The sequence below is a fragment of the Pseudorasbora parva genome, chromosome 4, assembly GCF_024679245.1.
Source record: "Pseudorasbora parva isolate DD20220531a chromosome 4, ASM2467924v1, whole genome shotgun sequence".
NCBI classification, from domain to species: domain Eukaryota; kingdom Metazoa; phylum Chordata; class Actinopteri; order Cypriniformes; family Gobionidae; genus Pseudorasbora; species Pseudorasbora parva.
The window spans coordinates 40,125,764-40,148,351 of NC_090175.1; the positions used below are offsets into that span (position 1 = coordinate 40,125,764).

The window sequence follows — 22,588 nt, forward strand, 5'->3', positions numbered from 1 at the left end:
TTTTCCAAAGGTTTCCTCTTTTTTTCAAAACTTAACACACAAATTCAAGAATTCCACACACAAGATGCAAAATGCCTCACATCTCTTTCAAAATGAAACAACACAGTCAAAATATCACAAACATATTTCAAAAGCAAACATTTGTCTTACGTTGTAAACACCTTTACCATAATGTTATATTTTAAATTGTCATATACACACTGTTATTCAAAACCTAAAGCTCTTCTTTTAAAAGCTCACATGTACATGAATGAATGTAATTGGGAGAGAGCTGTTGAATATATAAAGTAAAAACAAAAGCAAAATTGAAACCAAACTTTTTATTTATGTTTTTATTTTTTTTGCTCTTTGTGGTTGAAAATGTAGTATTAGTGTACACAGTTTGAAAAGAAGAAAAAACACATCAAAAATATGTAGTGTTGTAGCATGTAGTGTAAAACCAAACATAATGTGTGTGCTTGCAGATTGTTGGGTGTATCTAGGCTCCATCTCTCCTCCGGGCTGGGTCCGGCCACAATACTTCATCCACGTCACATGCTATATTCCCTCTTGCCAGACACCGTGGAAAGAACCTTCTTGTATGGCGTATCCAACCTTGGATGGAGGCAGCATCAGTGTCTCCACAACTCCTCTTACTCTGTCTGCATTGTTTGCATCCATTGTCCAAAAGCTATTACTTGACCTTTGGCCTTTTTATAGGCCACTACTAAAGTTATGATTGGTTGTTGTTAAGTAAAGCAACAAGTGTTTGCACATGTGAGGAGTTAGTGTGAGGCACTGATGAATTAGTGTGGCATTTTGATTAGTTGTGTTTATAAAAGAAAATCAAGAAACTTCCTGTCAGATTTTTGTGTGTTGCCTAGAAAATTGTGTGTTGTGTTTTGCAAAAAGTGTTTAATGAAATTGAAAACTGAATAAAAGGCCAAAAAATAGTGTATGGTTTTGCAGATTTAGTGTGTGGTTCTGGTGTTTGAGTGTCAGGTTTTAAAAATTGTGTGTAAGCAGTTGAAAAAAACTGTAAAAAAAAACCTTACACTCAAGAAGCAAAACATCACCCCATATTTGCACAACTATAAGCACATTGTCAACCTCACACTTGTTGCAAAACTATACACACTGTGACTTGCAAAACACTAAACACACTTAACATACATTACACACAAAAATCTATCATGTGGTCACTTCCTTGCAATATCAAGGCACTGACTGTCAAATTTTCTCTATTTTTACAGTGTACAGTACTATATGTAAAGTGACATTTTGTTACAGTATTATGCATGTTCATGTCAACATTTTGGGCGAGTTTCTTCAGTCTGCAACGCTGGTCTTGTGTTGTGTTTGGTGGATTTATATTATATTTGTACTTTGTTGATGGTAGCCTACTCCAATCATAGGGAAGTAGAAGTGCTAAAAGTGTTTAGGTTTATCACAGCAGAGTGTAACTCGTGCAAAGAGAGTATAGAAATGTGAAACGTGTGTGTTTAATATGGTTACAAAGTGTGGTTTATGAACAGAAGTGTATAGTTTTTACAAGAGTGTTTAATTATGAAAAGGATCTGTATCGTTTCGCTATGTGTGGTTGTGCTAATTGTGTGTAGAGTCTTGAAAACACTAACCCTGTTTTGAAAATTGTGCTTAAGCAATCCAAAATAACTGTAACATCAAAGATACAGTGAAGAAAGTCAAATTCAGCTACATGTTGTACTTTTGTCCCTTTCATATTAAAATGCATGTGACTCAGTAGGCTAATAATTGTTTTAAATGCAAGCAGCACCATATTACAGTAGCTGTAGGCCTACATCAAGGCTACCATACATGTTCAACTGCAAATAATTTTACGCAGGGATCATGGCTCCATCTCGCTCTCTGCCAAGATGTCATTGGTGTGAAAAAGCTCAAAGAGCCCAGTAATATATGTAATGTGTGTATGTCAGTTATTGATTATTCTGGGTGAGGTGGTTAAGTATTCAGTGTGTATTTCAGAAGATGGGACTATCGGATTGCAGGGGAACATCAGTCACCATTTTGCCTCTAGGACACACATTAGCTTTTTTAATTCAATAAACTCATAACCACAAGAAATCACGAGACATATAGTCTATTAAACAAAGGAATAAGATCCACGAATCTCAATTCTATTTCCTGAAGCAGCTGAGCCGAGGTCCAAGAGCGAGAGCGCGCCTCTCTCTGCGCGCGCGGTCAAACTACGAGCAGATTCGGCTCCGCTCGGCTCTTTTCGTCTTCATCAGTATTCTTACCGTGTCCACTGAGTTGAAACGATTCTCAGGGACGGAGCCGCAAAGGAGGAGGGCAAGACTCCCGCATCATCGCTCCCGCTCTTTCCCTCACCAGCACCGCGGACTAACGAGAGCCTCTGCGCTTTAACTCTGGTTAATTCTAATATGTGTCGACTCTGTATGGTTCCCGCTGTTTTGTGAACAGTGCGCGTTTGGTGGATGTGGTCGCGTGGATAAGCAGAAGACGATGATTTTGTCGGGTCTCCTCTTCCCCGCGTTATGGGGACTGGCGCTCGGCGGATCTCCGAGCGTCCAAATCGGTGAGCGCACTCCACCTTTCTACGCCTTTTAGATCACGCTCATCAAATCTCGACTTCATGCGTCTGATAACAGAAATTTGATTATAAACGTCCTCTTTACTTGGGTACCATGTGAGAATTCCATGATAAACGAGATAAATCAGTCTATTGAGACGTGATTCTTCTTGGGATTTAATTATAAATCATTTTATTGTATTCTTTTCTCAGGCGGCCTGTTCCCCAGAGGTGCAGATCAAGAGTACAGCGCATTTCGGATCGGAATGGTCCAGTTCGGCACGGCCGAATTCCGCCTCACTCCTCACATTGATAACCTGGAGGTGGCAAACAGCTTCGCCATAACAAATTGTTGTAAGTCAACATTGAGTTTTTTCTACCGCTTGAACGAATTATATCCCCACACAGTACCAATCTAGATGCTGTTATAAATGAGCCTACCTATGCACAGGTGTGATCATATAGCCTAGGCAGTGTTCCTCCCTGTATTATTAATTCATTCTGCATTCATGCCATATTAAATATTACAGGAGCTTGTACGGCAGGATCTGTGTTGTTCATATTTGAGTTAACAGAGGATAGCTATATTGCCTGCATACATATGTTCTATTATTAACGCTGGCGTTGTATATTCCTTTACGCAACCCATGAAAGAACCGGGGGCTGGATGTGGGCAGTCACTTGGTTTATCATTCAAGCACTTTAGGTTGTAATGAGGCTGAACTGTGGCACATTTTGGTTCTGGCTGTCTGGTCGTGTAAACTATGCGTTGTTAAGATGGTCGTTATATAAACCAGTTTTTTGGGGGGTGGGGGTGGAGGGGGTAATTGGCATTCGCGGGAGCAGCATGATGATGGTTTCCACAGTAACGGAGGAGAGGAGATGGCCCCGTTTTACAGCATCTGCACAATTCGATGGCGAATGAAACAGCAGGTTGCCTACTTCGAAAGTATTTGTGTCATTCCTCGTTGAATGTTTTACGATTGAATTTCTAGATTTTGCGACGGCCTATATATAATTAAAGGGTTTTTGAGAAACGTTTGCAAGGCACGAGGGCATAAAAATGGACCGCGCGCTTCCCTCCCCCATGCGTCTTACATCTGAGGCATGAAGACCAGGAGGCTGCTGAACGATGAAACGCCAGCCGCCTTGAAAATGCGATTAATTATTAGTGCGTTTGAGTTTGTCACATGATTCTTCGAAATTGTTCGTCTTAGAGTCAGTTAGAGTTAGATCTCTTTAAAGGGTTAGTTCACCCAAAAATGAAAATTACCCCATGATTTACTCACCCTCAACCATTCTAGGTGTATTTTTTCCGATGAACACAATCAGAGTAAAAAAAACTATGTCCTGGCTAATACAAGCATTATAATGGCTGCTCAAAATTTGAAGCCATGTAATTCACACGGGTCTTTGGGGTTAATAAAGGCCTTCTGAAGTGAAGCAATGTGTTTGTGTAAGAAAAATATCCATATATATAATATTTTATAAAGTAAAATAGCTAGCTTAAAATGGATGGATGCACTTTTTTGGGCTGAAAAGGAAAACGGTTATTAAATGCCCATGAGAAGGATACAATACTAATGCAATGCAAGAAATTGCAGTTAAGGCATGACTTGGACAGTGAAATGCTCATTGGGTTAGCAGGGTTAACAGGAGTCAAGAAAATATGCATGTTAACTGCAAAAGAATTAAGAATTAAAGGTGCAATATGCAACTTTCCGTCCAACTGGAAGGCGCCTATTCTAAACAAAGGCGTAGTTTGATGACGCCAAGTGTGAGTGCAGTATCTTGGGACATGTGGTCTTCACCTCACAGCCAGAGGAAAATAGGACTCGGGCAGAAATCATGTTGATGGATGCGGTTATTAACGTTACTGTAGTATGAAGCAGAGCAGGACTGAGTGTTGTGGAGCTGAGCACGGCCGCTGGAGCGATTGTTATCCGAACACACGGCTCTCGAGTACCGGGACTTTTATTATGATGGGACGGGACACAGTTACCGGGCGGGCGCACTTCCGCTTTTTCCGGTCATGATTATAAGGTAAAGCAGCTCTGTTTATCATATTATATACATTTAAGTGTGTTTAAAATGATGTTATGAAATTACTACGTGTGCGTTCGCTCGTCGCTGCTGTGACATGTTCACACTGCTAAGAGAAAAGCGTTTCTGCAGAATAAAACTGAGGGTAACGCAGATATGACGTGATTGACAGGCGACTCGCTCAAACGCTATGCTGAAACGTCCTGGTCCTTAGTTAAAAAAGCAATTTTCTCACAATTTACAAATAGCTGGAAACATTTGGGATATTGTAAGTAATTGTAAGTATTGTAAGTATATTGTAAGTACAAAATATATAACACTGGCCTAGTGTTTTTTGGATATTTTACTGCAAAAATACTACAGAGTACCTTTAATTTGAAGAATTAAGTGTGAAACAACCAGGTACCCTTTAGTCTCCAGCACCACCATTTCCAGAACAGCAACCTACCCAGAATCTCCAGAAGTGTAAGGTGTTAGGATCTTAGAGACTTAAGTGAGGTAAAGACTCCTAAGTCCAAGTGACTCCCACTTGAGTAGAATCACAACGATGGTGTGTTGTAAAATCTGAAGAAGTGTTGTGAATACGGAAGACGTTTTTTTTTTAAAATAGGCAATATAGGCCAATTTGAGAGTGACTCTTGAAGGACCAGCACCATATCCTCTCGAAGAACTCATCTTCCAGAATCTGGCAGCAAGTTTTGGGAGTTCGTTTTTTAAAATCTTACTCCCAAAACTTACTACCAGATTCCGGAAGATGAACAATAATTCTTCATGTATTTTACAACACTTCAGCTTGTGATTTTCTAAAGTGGGGGTCATTTTTTAGGAGTCTTTACCCAACTTAAGTCTCTGAGATCCTGACACCTTGCACCTCTAGAGACTCTGGGTAAGTTGCTGTTCTGGAAAATGGTGATTCTTATGGTGAAATCTTAATTCTTTTGCAGTTAATGTGTCTTTTCTTCGCCTCCTGTTTTTGTCTGACCCTGCTAACCCAATAAGCATTTCACTGTCCAATGGTCATGCCTTAACTGCAATTTCTGGTATTGCATTAGTATGATAATGAATAATTTTTGCATTTTTAGTCTGAGTTAAATCTCTTTTTTTGGATCATTTTATCTGTAAAAGAATATGTGCCTAATAATTCTGCACACCTGAATATAAGGTGTTTTTCCATTTCTAGCCTTCATGAACAATTATATATCATAAATGATTAAAAACCAAATGAATAGTAGTTATTAGGATTAATGTGGTTTGGAATTAGTAAAATGTAACTGAAACAAAAATATGATCAGAAAATCAATGTGTTATTAACAAATAATTCCGCACGTGTGTGTGTGTGTGTGTGTGTGTGTGTTTATATATACATTTATGAGCTGAATCATGGCTGCAACAGACTGAACTGGGAAAAAACATAGACTTAACATAGATTTTACATTACATTTAAGATACATTTCGATGCATACATTTTAGAGTATTTATAATATGTCACATCAGAATGTCAAAAAACCCTGCTACGATATATTTACATCATATTGCAAATAAATTATTTATATTTTTTTGTTTTTGAAACAAACTGTTGACATGATCCGATTCTCAGAAATGAGTCAGACCTCTCATCCCCGCTTTGGAATCTAACAACAGGCTTTTGATGAATGATTAATATTCTATAGATATGTTACGTTTTGTTGAACGATTGTACAGTAAATAATAAAACAATTTCTAAATAGAAATCTATGCAATCAAAATTATACTATTTTACACTAGCAATCAAACACATTGCTTGACTGATCTATTTGAAGACAGAATCGAGCAAATCTGATCCCTGGAGACACTAGATTTGGCCTCTTTAGTGCAGTTTTCACCCAATTCAATAACCTGAATGAGTTGTCTCTCAGTGGGCATGGCTCCTTTTGATGTCAAACACTGATGCTTCACAATGTGAGCTTCACTGCGACAAGTCAGTCTCAGTGGCTTGAACAGCCGCTGATTCATGTGAATGGCCTGCCCACTCCCACACACCCGTCCCACATACACACATCACACACACAAAAACTCAATGATACTTCAGGCCAAGGTACGCATACAAAACATTATGGAAATTGTGTAGGCATTTGATTGTGTGGAATGGCGAGCTGTGACTGCATAGAAAATCTCTATTCAGAGCACCTGAAAGATGAATAGGCCTATTATTTTGTCACGCTATATGCAAACATGCTTAGACCTATAATGTTGTACTGTATGTTTATCGCACACAAGGGATTTCCTTCGGTGTTAGTTGTCACCCAAGCTCATTCACATGCAGATATATATAAGGATGGCACTGAGCAGGATTTTCTTTGAAATAAATAAGCATTATCATAAGAAACGCACTGCCAGAAAAGCCAACTATTTAGACATTTTATGGTCTGCCGTAGCAAAAAACACATTTATGGTGTAACATGCACTCTGTTATCGCTTGTTTGTAGCCTTGAGGTGGTTGAAGTGACTCATCGGAGACCCATCTTCTATTGACAGATATGTGCCCTAGAAAGGTTTTAGCATTGTTGTTGCTGTTATATGTTGTGTATTCTTCAGTGTGCAGCAGTCTCAAACAATGTCAACGAAATGTTTGTTTTTGGATAGTCCCATTTGCTTATGCATATTCCTTGATGATGTTAGAGTTTGTGTTCCTGGAACACAGAAGCCTTTCTTCAAAAGACTGAATAACACATTAATGTTAACACTGATTATACTATGCCTCCAGCTTCCCGCCAGATATGACACGCTACCACCATATACAACAACAACCCTTTATTGTGACGCATCAGCGATTGTAACATACCACAGCTCTGTGGATTATTTGATTATGGTTGGTTAATCGCAGTATTATTAGGTTAACTTATTTGTCTGGTTTACCAGGCAACTGATTTTTCCCATGCTTGTTTCATGACTCGTGTATCACTCGCTAGATCCTTTCTTGTCACATTATAGAACTCAGATCAATATTTATGGGCATTTATTTATTTATTTGTTAAATACCGGTAGCTCTGTAATAAATGGCATAACGTACAGTCAGCACTCAGCCAGTCATTTATTAAAATTGAAACCCCTTCAGGGTGATTACACTTTTCTGCAATAATGACTGACTGACTGACTGGACATTATGGATATTTTTTATTCTATTTTTTAAAGGGGTGATGAATTGAGAAATCAACTTTCCATTGAGCTTTTGATAGATAAAAGGTCATATAAGAATATCATGTAAGTTTCAGAGCTGAAAACTTCCTTGTTAGTCAAAGAAAAGCTTTTATAGACACCAGGCCAGAAAACAATCGTGTGCACATCTATACGTCATCGTGTTGCGAAACACCGCCTCTACAGAATAATAAGCACATGTTGTTCAGTAGCCCCGCCCACCGACTCATGGAGCTCTTTGAATCAAGCTAGCCAGCAGCAATAAACATGCCGAAGTTAGCAAGATGCTATTCCTGATTATGGAAGAACACAGTCGCTGCATAAGCTTCCTTCGGATCCTAATATTAGGAATGTGTGATACTCTTTAGAATGTATTTTTAATGAAGTTCCAGCTCATGTGGGGAAGACAATGTACGTCTGTTTGCTTTATATAATTGCGGAATCGTTTGTAAACAAGTCTCAGGTAATGGATTTGCAGACATAATTTGAGATTAAAACACAATGCTGGGCCTTCTATATTGGATCTGACAGGAATGGTGCAACACACTTATGTGATTAAAACGTGTTTCTATAGGTGATAGTATTGCATTGTTATAGATCGTTTTGATTATGTGTCTTACAGAACATAACTTTAGCACGCTGGACTCATGTCACGCGGCTGTGTGTTTCCAGACGGGCTACCAAAATGGCCAGTGAATCTCAAATAGTGAAATAATATTCCTTTCCTAATCTGTGCTGTTATACTCTCTCTTGACTTGACATTTGAAGGGCGCACACGTGGTTTGCGCTTATATTCACCAATCGGGCAGGCCATGTAATACAAACTTAATATTCCAATTAATATACTATTAATTAATATAAAGTGGGTGGATGAGAAATAAATCATTGTGTTTGTTTGATAAAGATGTTTACGAGCCCTGTGGTAAAAAAAATCATTCCGGTTGCCGCCTTCAAAACAATCTCTCCCTCATGGGAACTGAACTGACAGGGATGCTGAAGCTCATTAAATATGCAAATCTTATCCAATCCTAGCTGTGGCTATTTACTTCTAAGTCTTCAGTGTGTCACACCCATCAAAACACAGCGTTCAGAAGAGAGCCTCAAAACCAGTGTAGAAAATAGCCTATTACTTATGAGTTATGATGTTTTTGAATGTAAAAACCACACGAACATCATTAGGTATCATTAGAACATAGAGTGGTCTGAAATTGTCATCGTAGGTGCATGTCCACTGTGAGAGACATAATCAAAAAAAAAAAAATCACAAGTATATCAGAAATCACAATATATGATTTTTAAAAACTATTTATTTTTATGATACAGCTGCAAATAAGTATTTGAACACCTGTCTATCAGCTAGAATTCTGACCCTCAAAGACCTGTTAGTCTGCCTTTAAAATGTCTACCTCCACTCCATTTATTATCCTAAATTAGATGCACCTGTTTGAGGTCGTTAGCTGCATAAAGACACCTGTCCACCCCATACAATCAGTAATAATCCAACTACTAACATGGCCAAGACCAAAGAGCTGTCCAAAGACAGTAGAGAATTTTTTTTAAACCTCCATAAGGCTGGAAAGGGCTACGGGGAAATTGCCAAGAAGCTTGGTGAAAAAAAGATTCACTGTTGGAGCAATCATTAAAAAATGGAAGAAGCTAAACATGACTGTCAATCTCCCTCGGGGGCTCCACTGGGGGCTCCATGCAAGATCTCACCTCATGGGGTCTCAATGATCCTAAGAAAGTTGAGAAATCAGCCCAGAACTACACGGGAGGAGCTGGTCAATGACCTGAAAAGAGCTGGGACCACCAAGATTTCTGTTGGTAATACACTAAGACGTCAGATGCTTAAACCAGCACATGTCCAGGCCCGTCTTAAGTTTGCCAGTGACCATTTGGATGATCCAAAGGAGTTATGGGAGAAAGTCATGTGGTCAGATGAGACCAAAATAGAACTTTTTTGGTCATAATTCCACTAAATGTTTTTGGAAGAAGAAGAATGATGAACACCATCCCAAGAACACCACCCCTACAGTGAAGCATGGGGGTAGTAGCATCATGCTTTTGGGGTGTTTTTCTGCACATGGGACAGGGCTACTGCACTGTATTAAGGAGAGGATGACTGGGGCCATGTATTGCGAGATTTTGGGGAACAACCTCCTTCCTTCAGTTAGAGCATTGAAGATAGGTTGAGGCTGGGCCTTCCAACATGACAATGACCCGAAGCACACAGCCAGGATAACCAAGGAGTGGCTCTGTAAGAAACATATCAAGGTTCTGGCGTGGCCTAGCCAGTCTCCAGACCTAAACCAATAGAGAATCTTTGGAGGGAGCTCAAACTCTGTGTTTCTCAGCGACAGGCCAGAAACCTGACTGATCTAGAGAAGATCTGTGTGGAGGAGTGGGCCAAAATCCTTCCTGCAGTGTGTGCAAACCTGGTGAAAAACTACAGGAAACGTTTGACCTCTGTAATTGCAAACAAAGGCTACTGTACCAAATATTAACATATATATATATATATATATATATATATATATATATATATATATATATATATATATATATATATATATATATATATATATATATATATATATATATATATATATATATAATGTATAATGTATAATATATATGTCAAGCTAGACCATGACACCTTTAAATCATTTTTTTTAGCAAGGATGCATTAATTTGATCAAAAGTAACTGTAAATGCATAACATTACAATATATTTCTATTTCAAATAAATGCTGTTGTTTTGAACTTTCTATTCATTAAAGAATCCTGAAAATAATTATATCAACTTTACACAAAAATGAGCACCAAATTGGCATATTAGAAAGACACTGGAGAGTAATTGTAAAATTACTCTCCAGTGTCTTTTCTAATATGCCAAAAATTCAGCTTTGCCATCACAGAAATAAATTACAATTTATAGTATACTAAAACAGAAAACAATTTAACCAATAAATGCAGCCTTGTTAAGCATAATATACTTTCAACAATCTTACAGACCCCAAACTGTTGAATGGTAGTGTTTCATTGAGCCAGTCATTCTGAGATGAAACAATTTTCCCACTGATGCTCCATTTCAGTTATTTAAATCAGGGTTTTTAAAAAACTTTTTGATGCCACAAGATGATCTTGTGAGGGAGGGGCATAACATTTATATGTGTATTTCAATTGATACTGTGAAAAATGTATACTTTATAAATACATGTAAAATATTTTTCTTCCCACTACTAGATTACCTTTATATGTATAAAAGCTTAAGAGAAATATGAAACTCTAGCTTTCAGTAAAATAATATATCTAATAATCTCAAAATTGTTGTGGGTCTTTAAAAAAACGTGAACGAAAACGTTGTATTCAGAATTCTGTAAATCTTTTTGTATACTATATGTGACACATGAAAATAACAGTTTCTGCTGGCACACATATACTGTAATATACTCAGCATTTTTGAGATGATCTCTATGTAACTTCTGCTATTTCTTTCACACAACCACCAGCTTGTTGAAGGCAGCATGATGATGATGTGTATGTGTGTTGTATGTGTGTGTGCTATATTAAAGATATTCACATCAGCGTGTCCAGAAGGGGGTGTGGAGAATTTAGTGCTGAAGACAGGATGAAAAACGAGTGACTGAGCATTTTCTCTCCTTTACTGACAGTCCTTCAATCCCACGATCTGCAATCACCTTGAGAAACAAAGGGGGGTGGGGTGGGGGGTTCATTTAAAGGGGTTAATTAATCAGGAGAATACAGCTGACATTTGAATGAGGAATGTGTGTATGATGTGATGATTTGGAGCTCTGCAGAGAAAACGGCTGCTTTAAAGTCATTAATATGTGTGTGCCTGCAAGGATAACCTGATCATTACGTATATTTTTGAAGGTTAAAGAGGATTGTGTGTTGTCAGAAGATGAATGAAGCCATCAATCAGTTCAAAAGTAAAAGAATAAGAGAGTAGTGGGTGAAAAGACATGATGTCACGTGTTATTAAGAGGTGTGACACGCACATGTCCTTGGTTGTCGAGTAATGTCACAACTTGGTGCCTTAATACAGTATATAATTCAATTTATGTGCCATCACAGGCAAGTTTTAAAACACAGTTCGTTTGTTATTAATAATCGTGTGTTTTTGGTTAGCATCCATCAAGTTTGAGAAAAAAGAAGAAGAGTGAGATACTGTAATTCTGTAATTATTTAAAAATAGGCAGTGCCACGTGGTTGTTAAAAACATTATTAGATTTCCAGCAAAAATAACAATATTAATCAAAATCACACAAGCAAGTTGTTTTTTCTGGGTACAATAGGAACAGCTGTGCTGGTATTGCTTTTCAGTTCAATAAACAAAATTAGGATTGAGTAACTTACCTTGTAAACACAATATTGCCAATTACTTTGTCTACTTTCGCTTCGCCAATTAAAACTTTTAAATTAAGTCAAATCAGAAATGAGTCTCCGAGCAACACAGTAGTGGTGTTAAGTTCCTGATTTAATTTTAATTTAGTAAAATTGCCCCCAGAAAATAATAAGAATTGATGGAGCCAGCTAGACCAGGAACTTGATAGAGTTCTAGAGGTAGTTTTAGTAGGAGCAGCAGAAAAGAAAATTGATAGTATGACAACGATAATCTTCAACTTTGCCAGAGAACACTACAGCATAGAGGAGAGAAAGGGGATCAGTGGATCGCTTAAAAAATAGTTCAACATTAGGAAGAGAGAGATCTGCATCTGATAAAAGAAATAAAGAGTCTTAACAAGCAAATTTAAAGTGCAGATTAAAAGGAGGGCATAAAATCAATCAATCAATCAATCAACTTTATTTATATAGCGCTTTTACAATCACGATTGTGTCAAAGCAGCTTCACAGTGTCAAACAGGATAATATTGCGACAAAATTAGATTTGGCTGTACAGTCGTACTGGAGAAAACAGTGATGTTATCAGCTTATTTTAATTTATCATACAGCAACAATGTTGGCAGATCAGTATTTAAGTTTATAGAATTAAATAAGACCTAATTCATACATTTTATTTGTATAATAAGTTGAATAACTTTAATCATATTTTTAGTGTCCCCAACTGAGCAAGCCAAGCCAAAGGCGACAGTGGCAAGGAACCAAAACTCCATCAGGGCATGATGGAGAAAAATAAACCTTGGGAGAAACCAGACTCAGTCGGGGCGCCAGTTCTCCTCTGGCCTATAAAAGACCAGTAGACTACAAAGACACCTGTGTAACCTGAGGCCAAAGAGGCCAATTAAGCTCATTTTAAGGCAAGCTTAGTTTATAAAGGACCCATATAGGTTCACCACAACTTTGTTGGGAGAAACATGGTCTATTTCCCATATCCTTTTTATCATGGGAATTAACCTGCTTATAACAGTAGCAGGGAAGGAATCCAGAGGGACATTGATGGAGTCCAACATTTGTCGACCTCCAATAAGGGTGACCTAACTATAACAACTTCAAACCATGTACAAGTTAGGTAAGTTAGGTGGAACCTAAAGAAACTTGGTGATGTGGAAGCATGGGCAAGAATGAATTCAAGGATGTCAAGAAGTATGATGATCAGAAATGGAAAAGAGTGAAGGGAGAGGTTATACCATCAGTTAAGGAAGACCTAGCTAAATGCCTAGGGAAGTGGTATGATACCTCTCTTAATGATAGAAGCAATGTATACAGAAAAGAGAGAGGTGGAACAATGGTTACTCTTAATGAGTAATGGGTGTATTTTAGGTGTAACATGCAATAAACCAATCAGAGACTCATCTCTCATTCCCTTTAAAAGCAAGTTGCACTTGCACCGTGGCGGATTCGCTATTTACATGGCGGAATTTGTGAGCGGGAAGACTGAACGCTTCTCCAGAAAGGAATCCTTTTGTTCAGCATGGTCTGTTACCAAGAATTATGTGGCTACTGATAATTTCTGAAGTGCTTATGACATTGAGAGAAGAATGAATAAACACCTTTGCAGGTGGCTCGGAATTCCATGAAATGTCACGTTAGTTGGGCTATTCATCATATAACCATAACTACATGAAACAAGGCGGTAACATGCAACATTTTAGTAATTTTAAAGAAAAGTGTTGCAACAGGTTTAGTTTTACTTGGCGTGAAACATGGAAAACCAAACTTAATCAGCTGCACTTTGCTATCAAAACAAAATATCAGTTGCTCTGTTGATGGGCTGTAATTCTGGTGGTGCATCTGAAACTGTCTGCAATATGATTTTGTCAGGTAAGTAGCATATTTAAATTTCTAAATAAAATTATAGCAGAAACTCATTTCATAATTTCCTGATATTTCCAGTTTTTTGTTTAGTAATCTGTCCCAGGATAGCTGTATACAAGCATTTGATGAAGAAGATGAATAACAAGTCTTAATTAAATCTAGATGAAGGAGAAGTAGCAAACACAATCATAAACACTGGGTGCGTTTACATGCACGTTCTTAAGCCGATTATGTCTAATAAGCCGACAACGAACATGGTCATGTAAACGAGGTAACCCGTTTTCTTTAGGAGTAATGTCATAAACGGTGTAAGCATAAACCTGTCGGAACAGGTAGTTTTTTGCCTCTTACCTCGATTTCGCGCTGCATGTATACACATTAACCTGCTTTCTGTCGGCTTATTGAAGTGCGCATGTGTGAAAGGTGACAAAAACGTAAACTTAGAGCAGATTTAAATGCATACAGACAGAGCGAGCTAGCGTTTTGCATGAAATAAGGACATATATCACAAACGCAGACTCGTTTAAGACCCAGAAAATTGTAAAGAGGTGTTCTCTTTTCTCATGCAGCAGAAGTAGCCTAGAAGAGCTTCAGTCAGAACGCTGCATAACTGCATATGGGATAATATGAGCCGTAAATCTCCCGCTGACACGGTGCATGCTTTATTTAACATCACAACTGACGTAACATTTGAAAAACTCAGAGTCAGATATATGGACATAATTTTTTTTGCCGGCACTACAAGGAAATAACCCGGTTTATAAATAGTCATGTAAACGCGGTTAACTTGCGTTGTCCGTTTATACTGGTTTGCATGTAAACGGGGAAAACTGGTTATTTCAATAAGCTGATTTTTTTGGAGTTATCAGCTTACTGGTGTGCATGTAAACGCACCCACTGACAATACTGGATGATGACCTGAACAGAACTCAGTTTTTAAATAACAGTGAGATAACTGGAATAAAAGAAACAGGTGTGGGATTTATTATCTAATGATCAGGGACACAGTTAGTCCCAAGACAAGAACAGAGAGAAAACTAAACCTAAACAGAACATATACCTTACAGTAATCCCCCCCCCCCCCCCATAAAACCCTGAACCATCATTAATCAAGTTGTGGAGGAAGGGAAGGGGGCATTGGAGGTGGGCGTGGAGCTGATGGACCAGCAGGAGTCAGTGGAGACGGACACAGTGGTGGTGCCGATGATGGGAGGAGTCAAGGGCTGGATAGAACCCTAGGGACTGATCGACAGAGGAGGAACCTGGGTGCATGGAGTATCCGGCAGAGCAGAGAGGCTGACAGACCAAGGCAGCATTCATGGCCTGGAGGCCCAAGGTGGAGATGCTGGTTTACCTGACTGAGGTGGAGATGGGGGCTTGGCAGACCGGGTCAATGATGGAGGAATTGAGGATGACAGATGCAGCTGGAGGGAAGGAAAAACCTGCTGTGACTAATGGGGTGGAGGGACAAGGCGCAGCCGGAGACCCGGAAGTAGGGACAGAGGCTGAGCGACGACTGACAGAGATTGATCTGAAGGTGCTCGGAGGAGTCCTATGCCACGGTGGAGCCGAGGGAATGCAGAGCTGGGGCATAGCCGATGCTAAGGAGCTGGACGACACTTTCCAAACCAACAGATCCAGGGGACTTACCAGCAGAGGAGATAGAACTAGAAAAGCAGGTGAGAACAACAGTCGAGGGGCCTTTCCAGACAGTACCAGCAAAGCAAGTGAAGATTGGGGGTGAGGGGGTCCGTGCCTCAGATCTGTTCCTCGATCTGGACCGAGCAGCACACGTAAGCTCCGGGCCTCTGAAGGTAGCCGGGCCTGGTTCCTGGACGAACATGGTGGGTGCCTCGAGCTCGCAGGCAGTGATGGGGAGGCTGCCTTTCCAAAGCGTCCAGCTCAAATACCCCAACAAATTCCGGTTTGCGGGTTGGAGGTGAAGACGCAATGCAGGAGACCATAAGTTAACTTTTGTTGGTCCGCTATTCTGTCATGGGATGGCTGTAAGTGCACACAACAAAGAAGATGAGAAACAAGTAAAGTATTTATCAAATCAACACAAAGGATACGTAGCAAACACAACTATTAACAATGATGGTACCGAATGATAAACTGAACAGAACTCAGGGTTTAAATAACGGTAATCAGAAGGAATTGGAAGAACAGAAACATGTGTAGTTTTAATTAACTAATGAACAGGAACACAGACAAAAGGTAAGAGAGAGAAAACTAAACAAAATGCACGTTACTTAAACTCAATTGCGTATCCAGTAATACTAGAATATGTACTCCGTAGTTAAAAATACCTAGAGTAGCAGCTATTAATACACAGACTGTCTGGAACTCGCGAACGCAAGCTGTATGAACAATAACCACCAGTATTAGTAATGCCGTTACTGATAACATACTATTTGATCAGGGGGAAACATTTTGTGCCCTACAGTCTGTAAGTTCTGAGCACATGAATGACCAAGCAAAGTTGTATTTAAAAGTGGGAAACTCTGAATTCTTAATGATACACAAATCATTACAGTGAAAGGAGCATGCCGATTTTAAAAAGGACGTGAAAACGGATCTATAGGCTAATATAATATATCTGTAATTGTTATATAGAGATCAGTGAGAGGAAAGCAAACCTGTAGCGAACATTTTAGAGTATTGCACAATTTTATTTGTCATCCCTACTTTGAAATGTGTGAATGTTCATGAAATATTTACTATGCACTTATGAAGAGAGACTTTGAAACTAGAGCAAAGTGCCTTTTCTTTCATAAAGTCTCAGAAACATCTGCATATTCAAATTAAAAATGACAGGGGTAGAGTAATATGTTAATGCCCAGGAAGATATGCAAATGCTGGTGCATCTCTCCCTCATTCAAGGTCACATGTTCAAACACCCATTGTTTCTGATCACCACTGATTGATGGATAGAATTTCTTATCATTTGAATGTAATGTTTATACCAATAACAGCTGACAGATCCAATCAGTTGACAGTTTACCCGCTTATCTTTAATCTGAAAATCCATAATACTTCAAGCAAAAATATTTTATGTATATTTTTGCATTCAAACTATATAATACAATACGCTCTTAAGAAAATAGTTGTAAACCATACCAGATAAGGTTTTTTTTTTAGCTTGTAACAATAGCATATCATGGCACCTGTTAGTGGGTTGGATATATTAGGCAAAAAGTGAACATTTTGTCCTCAAAGTTGATGTCTTAGAAACAGGTAAAATGGGCAAGCGGATTTGAGCAAGTTTGACAAGGGCCAAATTGTGATGGCTAGATGAATGGTTCAGAACATCTCCAAAACTGCAGCTCCTGTGGGGTGTTCCAGGTCTGCAGTGGTTAGTATCTATCAAAAGTGGTCCAAGGAAGGAACAGTGGTTAACCGGTGATAGGGTCACAAGGCTTATTGGTACATGTGAGAAGTGAAGGCTGGCTTGTGGTCCAATCAAACGGAGGAGCTACCATATTTCTTGAGCTCAAATTGCTCAAGTTAATGCTGGTTTTGATAGAAAGCTATCAGAATACACAGTGCATTGCAGTTTATTGCGTATGTGGTTGCATAGCCACAGACTAGTCAGGGTGCCCATGCTGTGAACCCTGTCCATAGCCAAAAGTGGCAACAGTGGGCACGTGAGCATCAGAACTGGATCACGGAGCAATGGATGAAGGTGGCCTGGTCTGATGATGAATCACATTTTCTTTTAAAGGGGTCATGAACTGAGAAAACAACTTTTAATTTAGCCTTTGATATAGCCTTTGAAGAATATCCTGTATGTTTTAGAGCTGAAAATGTCCTTGTTAGTCAAATAATATTTTATAGACACCAGGTCCAACAAACACTTGATCTCAGAATGTGCCAGGCTGACTTCTCTGCAGAAGAAGATTAACGCCTACTTCATCACTGCCTGTTAAGCCCTGCCCACCAATTTGTGCATGACATGATGCAATAGAATAGATAGCCTAAAGTAGCATAGGCCTAGTGTAAAACCAGACACCAAGCAATAAACATGCCGTTGAGGATTATAAAATATTGTGCAGTGCATGGGCTCGACTGTAATGCAACATGAAAGTAACTGTGTTCATTCTAATGCCTGATCTGAAATGTAATGATTCATGTACAGTTAGATGTTATTTGTGTGTCAACTTGCGTTGTTTCTCTTAGTAGGATGAAAATAATAATGTTATTTATTAGTGATTAAATTCTATAAAAAAAGCGATCAAAGAAAGCTTCCTTTGCAATCATTGGAGCAGCACACGCTGGAGCTGTCAATCAAATGGAGAGTTTATCAGTGACTTGCATTTTATTCAACAAACCTCTTAACTATGTCATGTTTGCACTGTTAGTGAAGATGAAAGCATTCGTTAGTGTACATAAACTGAGTTGCAATGATGAGATCACTGCTTTTATGCGCTCAATAACACCCCTATCACTGCAACCTTTCATGCCACGATCTTAATTTAATGCCATTGATCTAAATGTAATGCAAGACTTTTCACTATTAGTTAACCATGAGAGATGTAATAGTAAAAATGCACTAAAAGAGAGATTAATACTATATCAAATGGAAAGACGTTAGCCAATCACAGCAGTGGGAGTTTACACACAGAGGGTTAAAATCAGACTAGGAAAAAAGCCTTTTATTTATAAATTATGACAATTTTGGATGTAAAAAAACATTCTAACATTATAAATGCACCCTACACTGTAAAAAATTATATGCTCAATAAGTTATGACAACACATGTTTTTACATTGTTTTAACTCATCAATATAAGTTAAGAAATGTTTAACTTGTTTTTATTAGTTATACAAGATGTAACTCATTTTTTAAAGTCAGTTTAACATAATTTAAGTTGAAATAACAAACATCCAAGTCGATTGTACTGCAAAAGTTCAAAATTTCCCTTTTTTTTTTACAGTTTAGGAAACATAAAACAATAAAACAACGCAGTTCATGACCCATTTAAATCACGTGGATGGCCAGGTGCATGTGCATCTCTTACCTGGGGAGCACATGGCACCAGGATGCACTATGGGAAGAAGGCAGGCCAGCGGAGGCAGTGTGATACTTTGGGCAATGGGTTAGAGGAGTCCGTGCCTCAACGGGTCAGGGATGTTTTAGAAGCAAAAGGGTTACCAACACAATATTAGTTCATATATAGAAAGATTTCACAGTGCTTCACTTTTTCCTTTCCTTTTTATAGCCTAATTCAAAAAGATTAGATTAAATTCATTATTTTCCTTAAAACTCTACAAACAATACCACATAATGACAATGTGAAATAAGTTTGCTTGAAATCGTTGCAAATTTATAAAAATAAATAAATAAAAAATTCACAGTTGAAGCACCTTTGACACCAATTACAGCCTCAAGTGTTTGAGTTTGATGCTACAAGCTAGGGACACCTATTTTGGGCAGTTTCTTACATTCTTCTTTGCAGGACCTCTCAAGCTCCATCAGGTTGAATGGAGAGCATCGGTGCACAGGTTCAAGTCTGGGCTCTGGCTGGTCCACTCAAGGAAATTCACAGCGTTGTCCCATAGACACTCCTTTGTTATTTTGTCTGTGTGCTTAGGGTCATTGTCCTGTTGGAAGATGAACCTTCGCCCCAGTCTGAGGTCCAAAGCAGGTTAATCTCTGTACATTACTGCATTCATATTTCTCTCGATTCTCACTAGTCTCCCAGTTCCTGCCGCTGAAAAACATCGCCATATCATGATGCTGCCACCACCATGCTTAATTGTAGAGATGGTATTAGCTAGGTGATGAGCAGTGCCTGGTTTCCTCCAGACATGACACTTGCCATTCAGTTTCATCAGACCAGATAATTTTGCTTCTCATGGTCTGGGAATCCATTAATTGCAATATGTCTATATGTTTTAGACCTTCAGGTGTCTTTTGGCAAACTCCTGGCAGGCTGTCATGTGCCTTTTACTGGTGAGTGGCTTCCATCTGGCCACTAGATGTTCTTCTGGAAGATTCTCCTCTCTCCATAAAGATACGCTGGAGCTCTTTCAGAGTGACCATCGGGTTCTTGGTCATCTCCCTGACTAAGGTCCTTCTCATTTACATTTACATTTACATTTAATCATTTAGCAGACGCTTTTATCCAAAGCGGCTTACAAAAAAGGGGAGAGTAATAGAAGCAACGGAACAGACAAGGCCAAAAACCTGTAAGAGCTGTAAGAAATCTCAATTAATTAGCACAATACACAACAATTTTTTTTTTTTTTTTTTCTTTTTTTTTTTTTAAAGACAGACATCTACAACAAAAACTCATGTCCGCAAAGTGCCGAACACTGGATTTTGATAGCTATGATAACAACCCATTAGGACTAAGGCTGTTGCCCCAGCTGTTGTCGTTAATGCAGATTCAGTGGCCCAATGGGTTGGTTTTGTATTCTAGCTAAACGCGCAGCAATAGCCATCTACAACAAAAACTCACGTACGCAATATACAGAACACTGGATTCTGATAGTTATGATAACTATGTAACATACCCGCCTGAAGGCACAAATCCGGATGAGAGACGTAGATATGATCCAGGAGTGTGCGCTTTTTGGTAGTTGATGTGGTGATCAGTAAGTGCTATTCTGTATTGGTCAAGTGCAAATGGAAAAGATGTGTCTTAAGATGTTTTTTAAGAATGGCTACAGACTCGGCAGCACGAATTGAGATCGGCAGGTCATTCCACCAGGTGGGAACGGTCCAGGAAAATGTCCGTGAGAGCGATTTCATGCCTCTTTGGGATGGAACCACGAGGCGCCGCTCGCTCGCAGAACGCAAGCTTCTGGAGGGTGTGTAAGTCTGAGCAAGTGAGTTTAGGTATATTGGTGCAGAGCCAGTGGTTGTTTTGTAGGCGATAACTAGTGCCTTGAATTTGATGCGAGCAGCCATTGGCAACCAGTGCAGTTTGATGAAGAGAGGCGTAACATGCGCTCTCTTCGGCTCATTAAAGACCACTCTCGCCGCTGCATTCTGGATCAGCTGCAAGGGTTTGATAGTGCATGCTGGAAGCCCAGCCAGAAGAGCATTACAATAGTCCAGTCTGGAGAGAACAAGAGCTTGAACCAGGAGTTGTGCAGCCTGTTCTGATAGGAAGGGTCTAATCTTTCTAATGTTGTATAAAGCAAATCTGCAGGACCGGGCTGTTGCAGTAATGTGGTCAGTGAAGTTTAACTGGTCATCAATCACAACTCCAAGGTTTCTTGCTGTCCTTGATGGAGTTATGATCGATGAACCAAGCTGAATGGAGAAATTTTGATGAAGTGCTGGGTTGGTTGAGAAAACAAGTAATTCTGTCTTTGCAAGATTGAGTTTAAGATGATGCTCTTTCATCCAGTCAGAAATGTCTGTCAGACAGGCAGCGATACGAACACTGACTGTAGGATCATCTGGTTGAAATGAGAAGTAGAGTTGAGTGTCATCAGCATAGCAGTGATAGGAGAAGCCGTGTTTCTGAATGACAGAACCTAATGATGACATGTAGATGGAGAAGAGAAGTGGTCCAAGGACTGAGCCCTGTGGAACCCCAGTAGCTAGATGATGTGACTTAGACACTTCACCTCTCCATGACACCCTGTAGGACCTACCAGAGAGGTAAGACCTGAACCACTGGAGAGCAGATCCTGAGATCCCCGTCCTCTTAAGTGTTGACAGGAGGATCTGGTGGTTAACTGTGTCAAAAGCAGCAGACAGATCCAGCAGAATGAGCACTGAGGATTTGGAAGCTGCTTTTGCCAGTCTCAGTGCCTCAGTTACAGAGAGCAAGGCAGTCTCGGTAGAGTGGCCGCTTTTGAAGCCGGATTGGTTGTTGTCTAGGAGGTTGTCCCGTTCAAGAAACATAGAGAGTTGATTGAACACAACTCGCTCAAGGGTCTTTGCAATGAAAGGCAGAAGGGATACCGGTCGGTAGTTTTCTAAAAGTGCTGGATTCAGAGAGGGTTTCTTAAGCAGTGGGGTTACCCGAGCCTGCTTAAATGCTGTGGGAAAGGTTCCCGTGTGAAGAGAAGTGTTGACAATGTGAGTGAGTGCAGGAGTGATTGAAGAAGAAATAGCCTGAAGGAGGTGTGTGGGAATAGGATCAAGTGGACAGGTAGTAGGGTGATTGGAAAGGATGAGTTTAGAAATATCTGCCTCGGAGAGTGGGGAGAAGGATGGAAGCGTGTTCGTGTTAGTTGTTCTCCTGCGATCGCACAGTTTGGCGAGGCAACCAGTTCTAGTAAGAGTCCTGGTGGTTCCTAACTTCTTCCATTTACGAATGATGAAGGCCACTGTGCTCATTGGGACCTTCGATCCTGCAGAATTTTTTTTGTACTTTTGGTGTTATTGAGTGACTGTTTCTCTCTTAAATATTTGTTTAAGTAAAATCAATTAAGTTTAATTTAGGCCAAAAGTACCCTTACGCAACAAAAATATATTTCTCAATATATTAGTTGACAATATATTTCTCAATATATTAGTTGACAATATATTTCATGTGTCTCCATATATTGTGAAATTTACATGGTAATATATCATATGATATATTATATAATAATATATTATATATGCAAGTTATAT

General features: G+C 39.2%; 1 protein-coding gene across 5 annotated transcripts in view; it reads left to right on the forward strand.

The window, feature by feature from the left end:
• The first annotated feature begins 2,232 nt into the window (after positions 1 to 2,232).
• Positions 2,233 to 22,588, forward strand: part of gria2a (glutamate receptor, ionotropic, AMPA 2a) — a 58,205-nt gene continuing 37,849 nt past the window's right edge. For 2 of the 5 annotated variants that reach the window (XM_067441760.1, XM_067441758.1), the window contains exons 1-2: positions 2,236 to 2,557; positions 2,765 to 2,905. In XM_067441760.1, the coding sequence (XP_067297861.1) occupies positions 2,485 to 2,557; positions 2,765 to 2,905 (214 nt within the window). In that variant the 5' untranslated portion in view covers positions 2,236 to 2,484. Of the gene's footprint in view, positions 2,558 to 2,764; positions 2,906 to 22,588 lie in introns of all 5 variants that reach the window. The other 3 variants (XM_067441759.1, XM_067441757.1, XM_067441756.1) reach the window with 3 other exon arrangements.